Source organism: Apodemus sylvaticus, chromosome 15 (assembly GCF_947179515.1).
Source record: "Apodemus sylvaticus chromosome 15, mApoSyl1.1, whole genome shotgun sequence".
In the NCBI taxonomy this organism is placed as follows: Eukaryota; Metazoa; Chordata; class Mammalia; order Rodentia; family Muridae; genus Apodemus; species Apodemus sylvaticus.
The window spans coordinates 66,547,923-66,563,203 of NC_067486.1; the positions used below are offsets into that span (position 1 = coordinate 66,547,923).

At 45.0% G+C, this 15,281-nt stretch overlaps 1 protein-coding gene across 1 annotated transcript; it reads left to right on the forward strand.

Moving 5' to 3' along the window:
• The first annotated feature begins 318 nt into the window (after positions 1-318).
• Positions 319-12,761, forward strand: Umps (uridine monophosphate synthetase). Its single transcript, XM_052158481.1, has 6 exons — positions 319-530; positions 3,692-3,845; positions 5,742-6,413; positions 7,602-7,777; positions 8,556-8,670; positions 11,135-12,761. Exons 1-6 carry the CDS (start codon positions 375-377, stop codon positions 11,305-11,307), a joined length of 1,446 nt encoding a protein of 481 aa, XP_052014441.1. The 5' UTR covers positions 319-374; the 3' UTR covers positions 11,308-12,761.
• The last annotated feature ends 2,520 nt before the right edge of the window (positions 12,762-15,281 follow it).

Sequence of the window (15,281 nt, forward strand, 5' to 3'; positions counted from 1 at the left end):
CCCCACGCCAACTGCTGTGAAATTAATACAAGAAGGCAGTCAAAGGCTCTGTCTCAGAGGATTTCTATTTTATGGAAAGAAACCCTGAGAGAGTAGGGAAGTGGCTGTTAGCAGTGACTGTAGCAGAGAAAGGCGCGCTAAGCTATAAACAAAACAAGAAAACGAAATGAACGGAGCCTACTGACACCTTCGGGGAGATCAGACTTCTATCAAGCTCGCAGGTTTTTAAAACCCAGCTCTCCAACCAGGAAGCATCCAGCGCACGCAAAGAACCCCGCGGCCCAGGCCGGAAAGGGTGGCGGAAGAGGCGGGGCTCGTGGGTGACGTCACGGCCCCGAGCTCCTGGGCTTCCAGAGCGAACTGAGCGCGCGAGAATGGAGGTCGCCCGCCAAGCCCTGGGCCCCTTGGTCTCCGAGCTGTACGACGTGCAGGCTTTCAAGTTCGGGAGCTTCGTACTGAAGAGCGGGCTCTCCTCCCCAGTCTACATCGACCTGCGGGGCATCGTGTCACGCCCGCGTCTTCTGAGTCAGGTACCAGCCCAGAGGGACGGGATGGCTCCGGGTGGCGGGAAAGGAGAGCAGGGGGTGGCCGGGGTGGCCGGAATTGGGGGTGAAGGAGAGAGCCACAGACCAGGCAGGCAAGCCCACCCTACTGCTGGTCTGGAGAGTGTGGAGGAGCTTGGAGATCCGGAGCCTTCGGGTACTTTGAGACCTTGATTCTTGACCGATCGGTGTAGACACGTGCTTTGCGGGAGTCAGGATATCTTGTTGGGCTCTGACCAGCGGCGAAGTCCTTAAGTGAGTTCTGTGTACTTAACTCTCAGAAAGTGACAATTAGGGAGGAAAAGGCGGGAGGGTGGAGAAATTAGTAGCTGATCAAAGGACTCAATTTAATAGTACATGCCAGTAGCAAGAAATTAAAGCCATGGGGTGGACACCTGAAAGGCAGATTTTGGGGGGGGGGTGTGATAAAGATAAAGTGTACACTTAGAGGTTTCTAACCTGACGCTTCTCAAACCTCGAGTCGGTTGTATATGAATCATCGCCAAGTCGGCCGTGAAGTAATGCTTTCTAGCATAACAAACTGCCAGCCAAACTGCCTGCAGACAGCATTTAGAATAAAAGGTTAGAAATGGCTGCAAGGGTTGCTAGCAACCCCGTGTACATATTCAGCATTGTAAAGTTTTTATTACGTTTATCTTGGGGGCGTGTGTGTGTACACTTTGGAAGCTGAGAGACAACTTGAAGGACTGCATTCTCTCCCTCTGTCTTGGGGGGTCGAAGGGATTGAACTCAGGCGATCAGGCTAGGCAGAAGAAAACACCCTTACCAGATGTGCCTGCCAGAATTGTTAATCGAGCACTGGGGCTGGAGGCAGGAGTTAAAGGTCATCACAGCTCCACCACCACATGGTTGGCTCAAGGCCAGACTGGGCTACACGAAAATTTGTCTCAAGAGCAAACAAACTAATGGAATAGTTAAAAGTTACTAGTGGCTGCTTTGTTGGCTAGTATAACTGTAGAATATTTCCATTATTTGCAGAGGTCTATCAGGACATAGGTTTGTAGCCAGGTGTGGTGGTGCACACCTGTAATACCTGCATTCAGGAAACCAACGCAGGAGAATTGTGAGTTTGAGGTCAGCCTGGGTTACAGGGAGACCCTGTTAACAAAAACCAACCCCTCTGCCCCCAAGTGTACTGTTCCTGTCACATACACATAAGATTTGTTTCTTGGTCCCCATTTTGCCTAACTGTTATAAGTAGATTGAAACCCTGATTGACGTGGTTTGAACTGTTAGCTTTTCATAATCCGGAATCTTACTATGATTAGGAACTGTATTACCAAGAACTGTCTAAAATTTTAAAGAGGTTTATGTAAATAGGTGCTCTCAATATATACCCCCAACCAGAAAAGCAATAGATTATATGCTTCTAACTTCCTAGGAATAAGTTATAATTGACTGGTTGTGTATACACATAAACAATTGGAGGGAAACTATAGTATTTATCTCACTAAAAAACAAATTCCCCAAATCGCCTCTTGTATGATTAGTGGGTTTATGTTTTAGGTATATGCTCAGAATGTCTAGTAGGCTTACTCATGAAATTTATTTAACTTTGTAATCTTAAATTTCAATTACTATACATCTTGGTTTAGGTGTGTGCAAAGTATGACAGATCAGTAAAAGTCTGCAGGAAGAAATATGTATTGTATAGTACTGTGGACCTAGGGAAGTGATAATATTAATTTGAGAAAACAAGTGTTCCAATTTTCATGTCTTATCTAGCATTGTGTGTGTGTGTGTGTGTGTGTGGTGTGTGTGTGTGGTGTGTGTGGTGTGTGTGTATTGTGTGTGTGGTGTGGGTGTAGGTGTGTGGGTGTGTGTTACTGGGAATTGGGTCCGGGGCTGTAAATACACCAGGCAAAATGCTCTATCACCGAACTACCCTTAGCCCTAGGAGGTTAACGAGGCATCCACATGAGTTCGAGGCCAGTCTTGATGCTTCAGAACATCTATTCAAAAATAAATGGCTGGAGAGATGTCTCAGTGATTAAGAGCACTGACTGCTCTTCCAGAGATCCTGAGTTCAATTCCCAGCAACCACGTGGGATGGGAATTGCTCACAACCATCTGTAATGGGATCCAATGCCCTCTTCTGGTGTGTTGGAAGACAGCTATAGTCTGAAAATGAGCTAGAATGTAATCATATACATAGAATAAATCTTTAAAAAAAAAAAAAACTCTCATTTGCACCCACCCCAAGAGTAAGTGATAGATATACAAAAAAATAAAGTATTTTAAAGAGCTAACCTGGTTTACAAAGCAACTGTGAGCTTTAAGATTTTATTTTAAAGTAAGGTGGTGTTGGGTGGGAGTATACAGTCTAACATTAAAATATGATTGATTGAGCCGGGCAGTGGTGGCACACACCTGTAATCCCAGCACTTGGGAGGCCGAGACAAGCGGATTTCTGAGTTCAAGGCCAGCCTGGTCTACAGAGAAAGTTCCAGGACAGCCAGGGCTACACAGAGAAACCCTGTCTCAAAAAAAACAAAAAAAGCCCAAACAAACAAACAAACAAAATATATGATTGATCTGTGACAAATGCCTTTAGTTGCAGTGCTTAGGTGACAGGGGCAGGTGGAACTCTGAGTTTGATTGAGGCTAGCCTGGTCTACAGAGCGAGTTCTAGGACAGCCAAGGCTACATACACAGAGAAACCCTGTCTTGGACACCCTTCTCCACCCTTCAAAAAATGATTCTGTGGAAAAGATAAATTGTATTTCGCACAGTAGGCTCTATGCTTAGGAGAGTCTTCGTTGAGCCAGGTGTGATCATGGATTCAGGATGATGGGATTCTGGAAAGCATCTTTGCTCTTCAGTGTGGAGAATCTCCCTAACACCTTTCCTGTTGCCCTCAGTGTAGGGCCTGAATCTGTCGGAGCAGGTTTGTGGTGTTTATGCTTGCATACCAGCTTTTAAAGATTGTTGTGATGGGGCTAAATCAGTTGCTTGATACTTTCTCTCCCGAGTTTAGATACTCAAATGGTAAATTGTTATGAATAATCCATTTATATCTTCCAAACGCTCCTGGGGGCTTGACTTTCCATTTCTGTTTTGCTGTTGCATGATTCGTATATCACTTGAAGCAGTAATAACGGAAAGTATATGTGTTCCTTCTCTTCCAGGTCGCAGACATTTTATTCCAAACTGCCAAAAGTGCCGGGATCAGTTTTGACAGTGTGTGTGGAGTTCCTTATACAGCGTTACCACTGGCGACGGTTATCTGCTCAGCCAATCATATTCCCATGCTCATTAGGCGGAAGGAAACAAAGGATTACGGTAAAATAAAAATAGCATAAGGCTCAAGTTGCTATGTAACCTGTTAGGGTTTTGTTCTCCTTCGGGCCCTGGTGTTTACTAGAGCTTTTGAGTGCCCTTCAGAGGCCTGCTCAGCTGCTGTGCTGACTCTATCTACAGAAGACCTTCCCATCTTCTGGGTCTGAAATGCTTTCTGTTGACTGGGCAATAGAAACAAAGTGTTTGGTGAGCCCCAACCTTTGTATTGGCCCATCCTTCATCAGTAAATGTTCTAGGGGCGCATCCTTGTAGGTATGTTTACATTCAAATGTATGCAGTCATGAAGTGTAAGACCCCTCTTAGGAAACTACACAGACACCTTGGGAACATGCTTTTTGTTGGGGTTTGTGTCAGGTGTGTTTGCTTTAAAACCTGAAAAATAATCTAAAAATATGAGGGCTGAGTTGTTACTTAATGATATTAGAGAATTAACAAGATTTGTGTTTGTTTGACATGGTGGTGCTTTGTTAGTTTTTTTAAAAAAGGTTTTTGAAGATAAACTATGTAATGTCTTGGGCTTGCTTCTGAGACTTGTGAGAGGACAGTGAGGTAGTTCAGGGGGTTGAGGAGCCTGCAGCTAACTCTGACCTGAGTTTGGGCGCTGGGTCCTACGTGGTGAAAGGGGAGAACTTACCCTGCAGGCCACCCTTTGACTTCCACACACGTGCCCGCACAGCCATGGCATTGTGGGGGAGGAGGAAGGATATGGCACAGGCCATGTGTCATTGAGTGGTTAGTTTATTATAAGAGTTTGAAGCTAAAACTAAATTATCTGCCCATAGGAACGTAGTTCTGCCTCCTTGTGTGTCACAAATGTTCACGTAGCTTTTTATCAGCGTGTCTGCAAGTACTCTGTCTTACTTCAGTCTAAGCAAACCTAGTTAACTATGGGGAAGGCGATCCCTCCAGTAAGCCCCCACACACCTAAAATGTCTACTAAAATAATACACAGTATCACAATAATACAGAGTAGAAAATGTAAAATTGAGTCTCAAAAAATGATTATGAAGTCTAGAGCCTGAGTTACTTATATTTTATAGATTATTGTGGGGCTTAAGGGTGGAGAAGTCACATTGGATAAATCATTGTGGAAGAAGTTGTGAAATGTTTCCCGTCTGAATCTATGAGTATGAGTGTTTTACCTGTAGTATGTATGTATGTATGTATGTATGTATGTATGTATGTGTGCATGTGTGCCACATGCATGCAGTGCCAGCAGAGGCTATTAGAGGGCCTGGAACTGTAGTTATAGTTGTGAGCTGCCCTATGGGTACTGGGGACTGAACCTGGTTCTCTACAAGAGCAGCAGTGTTCTTATCCACTGAGCCTTCTCCCTAACCCTTATTTTGTTTGAGGCAGGGTCTTACTGTAGATCCCTGGCTGGCTTGCATGGCCTAGGCTGATTGTAAGGCCTCCTGTTTCAGCCTCCTAAGTACTAAGATGACAAGTGTGTGTCACACACTTTAAATTGCTTTTTTAAAAAGCAAATCGTTCAGTTGGTCATGATTATAAGTTGGTAAACTTATAATCAATATGGGAGGGAAAGGAATTATTTTATTGATGATACTGGCTTATTCTGTCTTTCATTACTGTATAAGTGATCATATTTTTAAAAACTCCACATTGCTCAGGAAAGAAAAATGAGTTGTTACACACTGAAATAATTTGTTTTACTCTAACTATTCTGTATATAATTGACAAGTTGGAAATACAGAAGATAGTGAACAAAACAGTTGTGGCACATGGATTAACAGAAAGTAGCTTCAAAGTAAATGCTCACACGTAAGATTTAATAGTCTTTATAGGTTCATAGCAAACATAGACTTGGGATACATCTTGTGCTAGCTGAAATATCTTCCATGCTGATTTCTTTTCTAGGTACCAAGCGCCTTGTAGAAGGAGAGATTAATCCGGGGCAGACCTGTCTGGTCATTGAGGATGTCGTCACCAGCGGGGCCAGTGTCTTGGAGACTGTTGAAGTTCTTCAGAAGGAGGGTCTAAAGGTGACTGATGCCATCGTGCTGCTGGACCGAGAGCAGGGAGGCAGGGACAAGCTGCAGGCTCAGGGCATCCGCCTCCACGCAGTGTGCACCCTGTCGCAAATGCTGCACATTCTCCAGCAGCAGGAGAAGATCGACGCGGAGATGGTCGGGAGAGTGAAGAGGTTCATTCAGGAGAACGTCTTCTCAGCAGCTAATCAGAACGGTCTTCCCCCTCCTGAGAAGAAAGCGTGCAAAGAACTCAGCTTTGGTGCTCGAGCGGAGCTGCCTGGAATCCACCCGCTTGCCTCAAAGCTGCTCAGGCTAATGCAGAAGAAGGAGAGCAATCTGTGTCTGTCTGCTGACGTGTCGGAGGCCAGGGAGCTGCTGCAGCTAGCAGATGCCCTGGGGCCCAGCATCTGCATGCTCAAAACTCATGTCGATATTCTGAATGATTTTACTCTGGATGCGATGGAGGAGTTGACGGCTCTGGCGAAACGCCACGAGTTCTTAATATTTGAAGACAGGAAATTTGCTGACATAGGAAACACAGTTAAAAAGCAGTATGAAAGTAAGTGCGTTCAGAAGTGGACTGGCTGAAGGAGAGGTGTTTTGGCTCGTGAGAGTCAGCAGTAGTAGAAAGAGCTGTCAGGCACTGAGCTGGCCTTGCTTCTCTCCGTGTCTCAGCCGTGTTCTCCAGTCTGCTCTCTTTGTTGACTTGTTTCCCAGGTAGGGAATTCCACGCCTCACTCCTACCTCTGTGTCGACTCCCTTCATTAGCTGGCCTGGGGAATACACCTGCTCCTGCCACCACACGGTCGACCTCTGTTTAACCATTGTGGACTGAGAATCCTGTCAATTCCCATAAAGAAAATGGGTGAGCTGCACTCAGAAGGTGCCTGAGTTCTGGGCAGGCAGAACAAGATGTATCAGTGCTGACTGAAAATTGCTAATATAGCAAAGAACAGAAGAGAAGTATAAAAGTACTACTTAGCAGGATGTGTTCATTCGCTTTTTCCCTTTTTAAGTTTTTAATATCAGACAGGCTGACGATCCTGTAGGTGGCCTGGGAAAGGCTTAATCTTACACCTGCTTTCTCGTGCAGATTTCTGCTCTTCAGAAACAAGCGGCCTTGGTGTGTGCTGTGTCTGCTTTTCACTACTCTGGAGTCACATGACTTCTTTCTTAGTGCATGCCTCCACCTAATTTTTTTCTTTCAAGTAGAATTATCTACTACCTCAGGTACTAATGAGTCCTACCAGGACTACATTGCTTAGTTTACCGGCTGAAGTATAACCTTTCTTCATGATTTTTCATTTTTTAAAAATCTTCATTTTTTACTGTCTGTCAAATATATAGAGTTGCCTGTAGGATTGGGACAGCCAAGAAAACCTGTAGAGGGTAAACTGCTGAGAGATCTCTATAGGATGGAAAGTCTTGTCTTCCGGGGAGTTTCAGGATGTCACGCGGCTCAAGCTCTGTCCCTCTGTAATGGCATAGGCTTGATCGGTGGTCTAAATCTGCAAAACAAAGGAACAGCCCATCAGTGTCCTGATAAACCAAGTACTGCACTTTTCTTCACAGTGAGTTTTCCTCACTGTGACCTCTCACCTAGCCAACAGATGGAACCATGGGTCTATTGATAAAGTGCTCAGCTCCAGCTTGTTAGTAGAAGATCATTTCATACTGTAGTTGGTTGGGCAAAAGGTTACAGTTTTATCTTTGAAAACGAACAACTATCTTTTTTATTTCTCCCCAGGTGGCGTCTTTAAAATAGCTTCCTGGGCAGATGTGGTCAATGCGCACGTGGTGCCAGGCTCAGGAGTGGTGAAGGGCTTACAGGAAGTGGGTCTGCCTTTGCATCGAGCGTGCCTGCTCATTGCGGAAATGAGCTCTGCCGGCTCCTTGGCCACTGGGAACTACACCAAGGCAGCAGTAAGTGCTGGGGTGCTGGGTGAGAGGGGCCTAGGTCTGGCTGTGCCCTGTGTTCTAGGGCAAGAAAATACCTTCATCTGAAGCCCGAGGGAGGCAGCCCTGGCCGCACCCCAGAGCCCTCCTCAGTGCAGCTGTTCTGACAGTTTATTAGCACTAGTTGGACATTTTGATCTTGAAGCAGGTGAAGGGTTTGAGTTGTACTCCAGCCCATTTAGACATATTCCTGTTTGTGTTTTTATCTTGAGGCAAAACTCAAGATAAAGGTCAAATTTGAAGTTGCTCTTCATGTTTTTCTGTGGTAAATTTTCTAATCGGATAGACATCTAGAAAGTGAATGAATGATATTTATAGATACTTTAAGGACCACAATAACGTTTTTTTGGTATGGTGTTTTGCCTGCATGTCTGTCTGTGTACCACACGTGCCCCTAGTGCCCATAGGGCACTATCTATATGGCTCAGCATGGCGAATTTAAACCCTGAATGGACCGTAAGTGCCGGCTTTCTTTGTCAAAGGCCAAAGGTCTGGGGTGAGTTCTGACTGAAAGCTAAGCTGTCCCTTATGTTGCTTAGGTCTTGAGGGTGTGGCTGTTTGTCTGTGATGGCACACACCTCAGATCCGTCTTCCAAGTAGGTGAGCCATCAGGCATTGTCACAAGGAAGAACCCTGCAGCATCTGTCTGATCTTTTCAAGCATGGCTCCTTGGGCGAAGGGCTCATCTCCGGACCTTAGTTGTGTTACTGCGTTCTTGTCATACTGCCTGCTGTGTCCCATTTAGGTTGGGATGGCTGAGGAGCACTGTGACTTTGTCATTGGCTTTATCTCTGGCTCCCGAGTCAGCATGAAACCAGAGTTTCTTCACTTGACCCCAGGAGTCCAGTTAGAAACAGGAGGTAGGTATGCGCACTAGCTACGCTCTTCCAAACTCACTTCCTTATCCACGTCGGGCAGAATATCATGTTGTAAACTGTGGTGGTGTTGTCTTAGTCTAGAACAGCAGTTCTCAACCTGTGGGTACAACCCCTTTTGGGGGGGGGGTCACGTATCAGTTATGAGTAGCAATGAAATAATTTTTTGGTTGGTTCAAGTCAGCATTTTTAGCATTAGGAAGGTTGAGAACCACTGATCTAGAACGATGAGTGAGCCTTTAGACCTGGTAATAATGTGTACTATGTAAGACAGTTTAATTTTAGTATAGAAGGCTACTTTTGAGATGGAATGTGGAGAGATCTGCTTAATCTAACTCTGCCTCCCAAATGTTGGGGCTAAAGGCATGTGCCATCATGCTGACTAGAAACCTGATATTTTGGGTTAGCAGTTCCTATTTGAGTATCCCACCCAAAGGAAGCATTCTGTGTTCCAGCAGGTCTGGAAAACCCTTAGCTAAACAGTTAGATGACCATCAGCAACTTTGATGTGCCAGTGCCTGGCTGTGGTTCTTAAACTTGCAACCATCTCAAATGCAGTTGGAAAGGAGCAAGCCAGGATGTAAAACTGTCACAGATAAGGCCTGGATGTGCTCTGAATAGTGAGTGTGTGCTTAGCTGACACAAGACTTTAGTTCCCAGTAGCTCCCCTCTGCCGGCCTACAAAAGTGTACCTGTTCTGTAGGAGACGGGCTCCCTGGAGCGTAGGTAGCTTAGTTGGTAGTGTTTGTCAGTTCTAGGGATCTGTTCTAGATCAGAAGGTCTTTCAAGATGAGTACTCTTGAAGAACTCTGATCGTCAGCTCTACCCAGATGGTAGAACTGAAGGAGTGGATGATAGGCCAGATGTGTAAAAGAACTGAGTTTTTTTCCCAAGCACTGTTATTAGGATTATTTTATATAGTATTGCCATGTTGAGGGCGGGGGGGGGGGGGGGGGGGGAACACTGCCTTTTGTTTGGAGTTACTTTAAATAGTCTCAAATTTTGCACATTATGGAGTAGATAGACCTCCACAGACTAAGTACCCTTGGAAGTCAACGATTCTCAGTAACTTTTTAAACTGCAGTTGAAAAGAGTTCTTTGCCCTTCTACTCTGTATATTCTGGTTTTGTTTTAGACAGGATCTCTCTTGTCCTGGATCTCTGTAGATCAGACTGCCTTGAACTCAAGAGATCCTCCTGCCTCCCTGTTGCTGGGATTAAAGGTGTGCACAACCACACCTGGCTTTGTCTTGTGCAGTATAGGCTGGCCTTGAACACCTGAGTGCCCGCCTTTCCAGCCGACTGCAGTGAGGCCTTGCACATAGTAGGCAAGTTCTATCAACACTGAGCTCCAGCCCCAACACTAAACGACTTTTTTTGAGATAGGATTTCTCTATTTTAGCTCTGGCCGTCCTGGAACTTACTATGTAGGCCAGGCTGGCCTCAAACTCAAAGTTCTGCCTGCTTTTGTCTTCCAAGTGCTATAATTAAAGGAATGCACTACCATAGCCAGCCTCAGAAAACTACTTTTAACCTCGACTTTACTGTAAAATGCAGGTATTTATAGTGACCTTAAAACAGTGGGGAGGCATGGAGATGATATGAATATTATATCTGTTTAGCATTGTACCTCAGCACAAAGCAAGCTGCATTTGTGCTTGACTTCTATAGAAGGCCCCTCAGTTCTTTCACTGGATAGTAGTACATTAGAACCTAGGCTTTTAAAAGTTGAAAGCATCAGGGGCTGGAGAGATGGCTCAGTAGGTAAGAGCACTGACTGCTCTTCCAAAGGTCCTGAGTTCAAATCTCAGCAACCATGTGATGGCTCACAACCATTTATAATGACATCTGACGCTCTCTTTTGGGGTGTCTGAAGACAGCTACAGTGTACTTACATATAATAAATAAATACATCTTTTAAGAAAAAAAAATTGAGGGGCTGGAGAGATGGCTCAGCTGGTAAGAGCACCGACTGCTCTTCCAAAGGTCATGAGTTCAAATCCCAGCATCCACATGGTGGCTCACAACCATCTTCTGGCTGTCTGAAGACAGCTACAGTGTAATAATATAATAAATACACATAATAAATAAATAAATGAATGAATGAATAACTATTTAAAAAAAGAAAGAAAAAAATTGAAAGCTTCAAAATCTATTTAACATAATGTTTCTAGAACAACATAATTTTAATAAAATGTCATTTTCCAGGTATGGTGCCATGTGCCTTTAATACTGGAACTGGGGAGCAGGCAGATTCCTGAGTTCAAGGCCAGCTTGGGTTATATTGTTTCCAAAAACAAGGGGCTAGGGCTGAGAACTTGATGGATGATGGAATTGTAGTAGAAAGGGTTATGAATAATATGGTATATTATATCGTAAATGTTCTCTGAACACTTCCTTTGTTGCTTCCTGAGTTTGCATCATGTTAAATAGCTTGTGTTTCTCTTCAGGGGATCACCTTGGCCAGCAGTACAATAGTCCCCAAGAAGTGATTGGCAAACGGGGTTCTGATGTCATCATTGTAGGCCGGGGAATACTTGCAGCCGCTGACCGCCTGGAAGCCGCAGAGATGTACAGAAAGGCCGCCTGGGAAGCTTATTTGAGTAGACTTGCTGGTCAATGAGAAGACACCGAAAATGGGTGGTGTCCCCAAAGCCGCTGGCTTCAAAGAACAGTGCGCAGGGCCCTGCCGAGGGTCACTGAGGTCAGACCCTGGAGCTTCGTGTCATGTCTTACTTGTAATCACTGCATTGGTACTGAAATGAGCTCATCTTAAAGCTTTCATTGAGACTGGTATTTGTTTGGCAGCTGCTACCTTTCAGATTCCTTGGGCTAGACCGCTTAATTCTTTTAATAGCAGTGAGACTCAGTCACATACATCTAATGTTAGCTGCTTCCCTCTTTCAGCGCCCTGAAGCTCGATCCTTGAGTGGAGCAGGAGTTCTAGTTCATTCTACTCAGCAATCGGTGTAGAAAGTCAGTCACAGTTTCCTCTTGCTGCGTCTGGATGGTAGGCCTCTGCATCTAAGAAGTCAGTGTGGCACCCAGTCTACACATCTATAAGGTTAGCAACTGCACACACTCAGCAAGGACCCATGCATTCTCTAGAAAAGTGGAATCAAAGTAGCTACAGCAGGTGCTTGAAGGAGTCTGACTGCATCATGATCCCATCACCTTAGAGCATAAGGCATGAGTCTCAGGGTGGGGTCGAGCTGATGTCTGAGAAAAGCTGTCAGGGTCTAAGGGAACGTCCGTCCCTTCTAGGCTTTAGCATGGACTTAGTCTTAATCTGCAGCAGCTCCACCTGCGGTTCCAGGAGTCCAAAGGGACCTTTCAGTTGTAAGATGCAGACCTAAATGAGGCCCTGAAGTTAACTTCACGCACACCTGCTTTAGAGCAGTCACAAGGAAAGATACATTAGCGCAATGCATTAGGCCCTGTTAATTCAGATCAGCATTTGGGGAAATAGGAAAAAAAGTCCTCTGGAGGATAGACTTACTGTATCTATTCCACCCATTAAAACTAACTACAGTACCTTTGGCCAAGTCAGCTCATCTTAAAATAATGTTAAATGCTGTCTGCTTTTCGAGATGGCTGGGCATGGTAGTTTCATAATTAATAGCTACATAATTTATCCGAGAAAATGGCTTTGTCACTGCAGATGTCTTCAATGTTTATAAATAAGATGTTCCCCAGTGGACTTAACTGCTCCTGTCACAGTGGCCGCCCTGCTTGTCTGTAAGCAAAAACCAGACTTACACAAGAATAAGTTTATGCTCCACTGAAGGTGGCAGTGCTGTGAGTTCCTCTTGTAAGTTCCTCTTCTGAGTTCCTCTTCAGCGGTCCATCAGCGTGCCAGATGTTATTTGTCAATGTGACACAAATGTATCTGGGAAGAGAGAATCTTACGAGAGGAAATGCCTCTATAAGATTGTGCTACGGACACTCCTGTGAGGGCATTTTCTTGTTTAATATTTGATGTGAGATGGAAGAGCCCAGTCCACAGTGGGCAGTGCCACCCCTATTCGGGTAGTCTGGAATTATATAAAGAAGGCTAAGCAAGCCAGTAAGAACATCCTCCATGGTCTCCTGCCTCTGTTTCAGCTCTCGCCTTTAGGATCCTTGCCCACTCCATACACAAACACAAGATGGAGGACAATTAAGGCCTGGTACCAACCTCTGATAGAGTGTGACCTGGGGATTGGAAGATGAAATGAACCTCTTCACAAGATGCTTTGGGTCACAATAGAAACCTAAGAATTAGTATAAGACCACTATACGTTTTGGTAGTAGTCTCAGGATTGGGGACTTGATATGATACACATGGGCAGTAACTCATTTTGGCATGTTTATTCTTTTGAGAAATGGCCTTGTCATGTTAGCCCAGCCTTGCTTTGGATTCACAAGGATGGCAGGTGTGTATAGCAGACAGCCTCATCTCAGCAAGTTCAGAGTGGTTGCCATACTGGCACTTGCTACAGTTCATTTCACTATTCCAATGAAAGGTTGTGTGGTGCTGAGCTTCTAGTGATGGAAACGTTAAACACAGAAGGGACAAGTAGCTACTCAGGCCCTTCATGGTGATACATACTTCACACTGGGTTATCTGTTGCCAGCTGGCCCTGACCAGAACTAGCTGGCTTAGAACTCTTAGCCAACTGCCTGCATTAGCCACTTTAGTCCTGGGATTAAAGGCCTATGCTAACCACACTAGGCAGAGCTCTTCTCAAACACTGGTTTTTGTCTCCCTAATTCAGGCATGCATGCATACATACACACGCACATACATACATACATACATACATATGCATTAAAAGGGCTACTATATGGACTGGAGAAATGGTTCAGTGGTTAAGAGCACTTGCTATTCAAGGACCCAGGTTCAGTTCCTAGCACACTTGGCAACTCAGCCTGTTTAGCTACAAACCCAGGAAGATTTGAGGCCCTGGACAAACATTGAGTAAAATATCCATAACACAAAAACGTTAACATGAGAGAAAGACTTGAAGAACTGCTGTTGTCAACTAGATTTGGACCAGCCTTAAAGAATTTGTTTAGAAATCTCATAAAGCCAGCTACCAAAGCCAAACAGCTTGAGGGAAAAAAAAAAAACTCAGAATTCCAGCTGGTAAGTGCTTGCCTACGTGTAAGCTGCGATGCCTAAGGTCAGATCCCTGGCATCCATGGAAAGCCGGCAGCCACTGCCCATCAGAGGACACCGACAGATCCCTGGAGCACAGTATCTAGTCAGTATAGCCAAATTGGTGAGTTCCAGGTTCTGTGAGAGACCCTGTCTAATAAGGGGGAAAGCACTCAGGAGACAGAAGCAGGTGGAGCTCTGTAAGTTTAAGGCCAGCCTGGTCTAAATGGTAGACCCTGCCTCAAAAACACTAAAGTGAATGGACAAACAGGTAATGTCATCCTCTCGATCCTGAGAACCATAGTTAATCCCTGGAACCCACGTGGTGAAATGAGAACCAATACCTGTGTGCAAGCTGTGGCACCCCACTCCATACACAAGCACAAGATGGAGGACAATTAAGACCTGGTACCAACTCTGGCCTGTACACCTTGTATGCACAAATACTGTGTTGGTTTTTCCTATGTCCAAAACAAAACTTGGGTCTTCACTAGCCTTACTAGACCAAACCGCTGGGGTGGGGGGGAGTGGGGGAGGGGGGTCTTCAATAGCTAGGTTCTGACTTTGCTAGGTTGACCACAGCTTCACTGTCTAAAAGTGAGCCTGGTATTTCTCAGGTTTCAGTATATATTCAAATTGTTTAAAGCCAGTAAAATCTAGGCAGTAAGTGGTTTGGGTTTGCATTTCTGTATGTACAAAATGGTGTAGACACCTTTTTTGTAACCTTAAGGAACACATTTCCTCAGTACAAAGCTTTGGGTGTCAAAAATACCCCTGGCTCCCTTGTGCCACATAAAACCAGCGTGCTCCCTCCTTCATTAGGTTTGTTGGTTTTGAGGCCGAGTTTCTGTGTGTAGCCCTGGCTGGCCTGCAACTCCTAGGCTGGCCTCGAACCAGACCTGCCTCTGCCACCTGGATGCCAGGTCTAAAGATGTGTGCCCCACAGCCTGTCTTCATTAGTAGATTTGCCGAACGTGAAACTTAGAAAGCAAATGGTAAGCACCACATTTGCAAATAGTGCACGGTGAGGAGAGCCTTCATGTCCTTGGTAGACCTTAGCCAGGTGCTAATTCTTTTCATTTGGTGCTGTGCTGTGACTCAAGGAGGGAACCACGCCCACCAGGGCAGCCAGTGCACCTCTGCCCCAAAACAGTAGGGGTCAACAGACTGATCAAAAGGCGCTGAGTGAGTGCATTCCATCAGACCCTTCTGATTAGTCAGGGCATTTCAGACATTCTCAGAGAAGCTGGGAGCAGCTGTTTCTTTTTTTCAGAATAAGTTTACACACACTCTTCTCTAATCATCAAAAGTTGAGAATGGACCATGGTCAAAATCGTACCTTTAACTCTACCACAGTAAAATTAGGATTAAGGAGCAAGTTTCCATATTTTTACCTCAAAATGGACCATACTTTATCAAAAGTATCCACCAACTACTCAGGAGGGGGTTCCCCAAAC

Excerpts from the sequence above, each read along its gene's own strand:
- Umps (XM_052158481.1), top strand. The coding sequence starts at position 375 with ATGGAGGTCGCCCGCCAAGCCCTGGGCCCCTTGGTCTCCGAGCTGTAC. Across the intron at positions 6,414-7,601 it reads AGTTAAAAAGCAGTATGAAA|GTGGCGTCTTTAAAATAGCT; the intron begins GTAAGTGCGTTC and ends ATTTCTCCCCAG. Across the intron at positions 7,778-8,555 it reads GGAACTACACCAAGGCAGCA|GTTGGGATGGCTGAGGAGCA; the intron begins GTAAGTGCTGGG and ends TGTCCCATTTAG.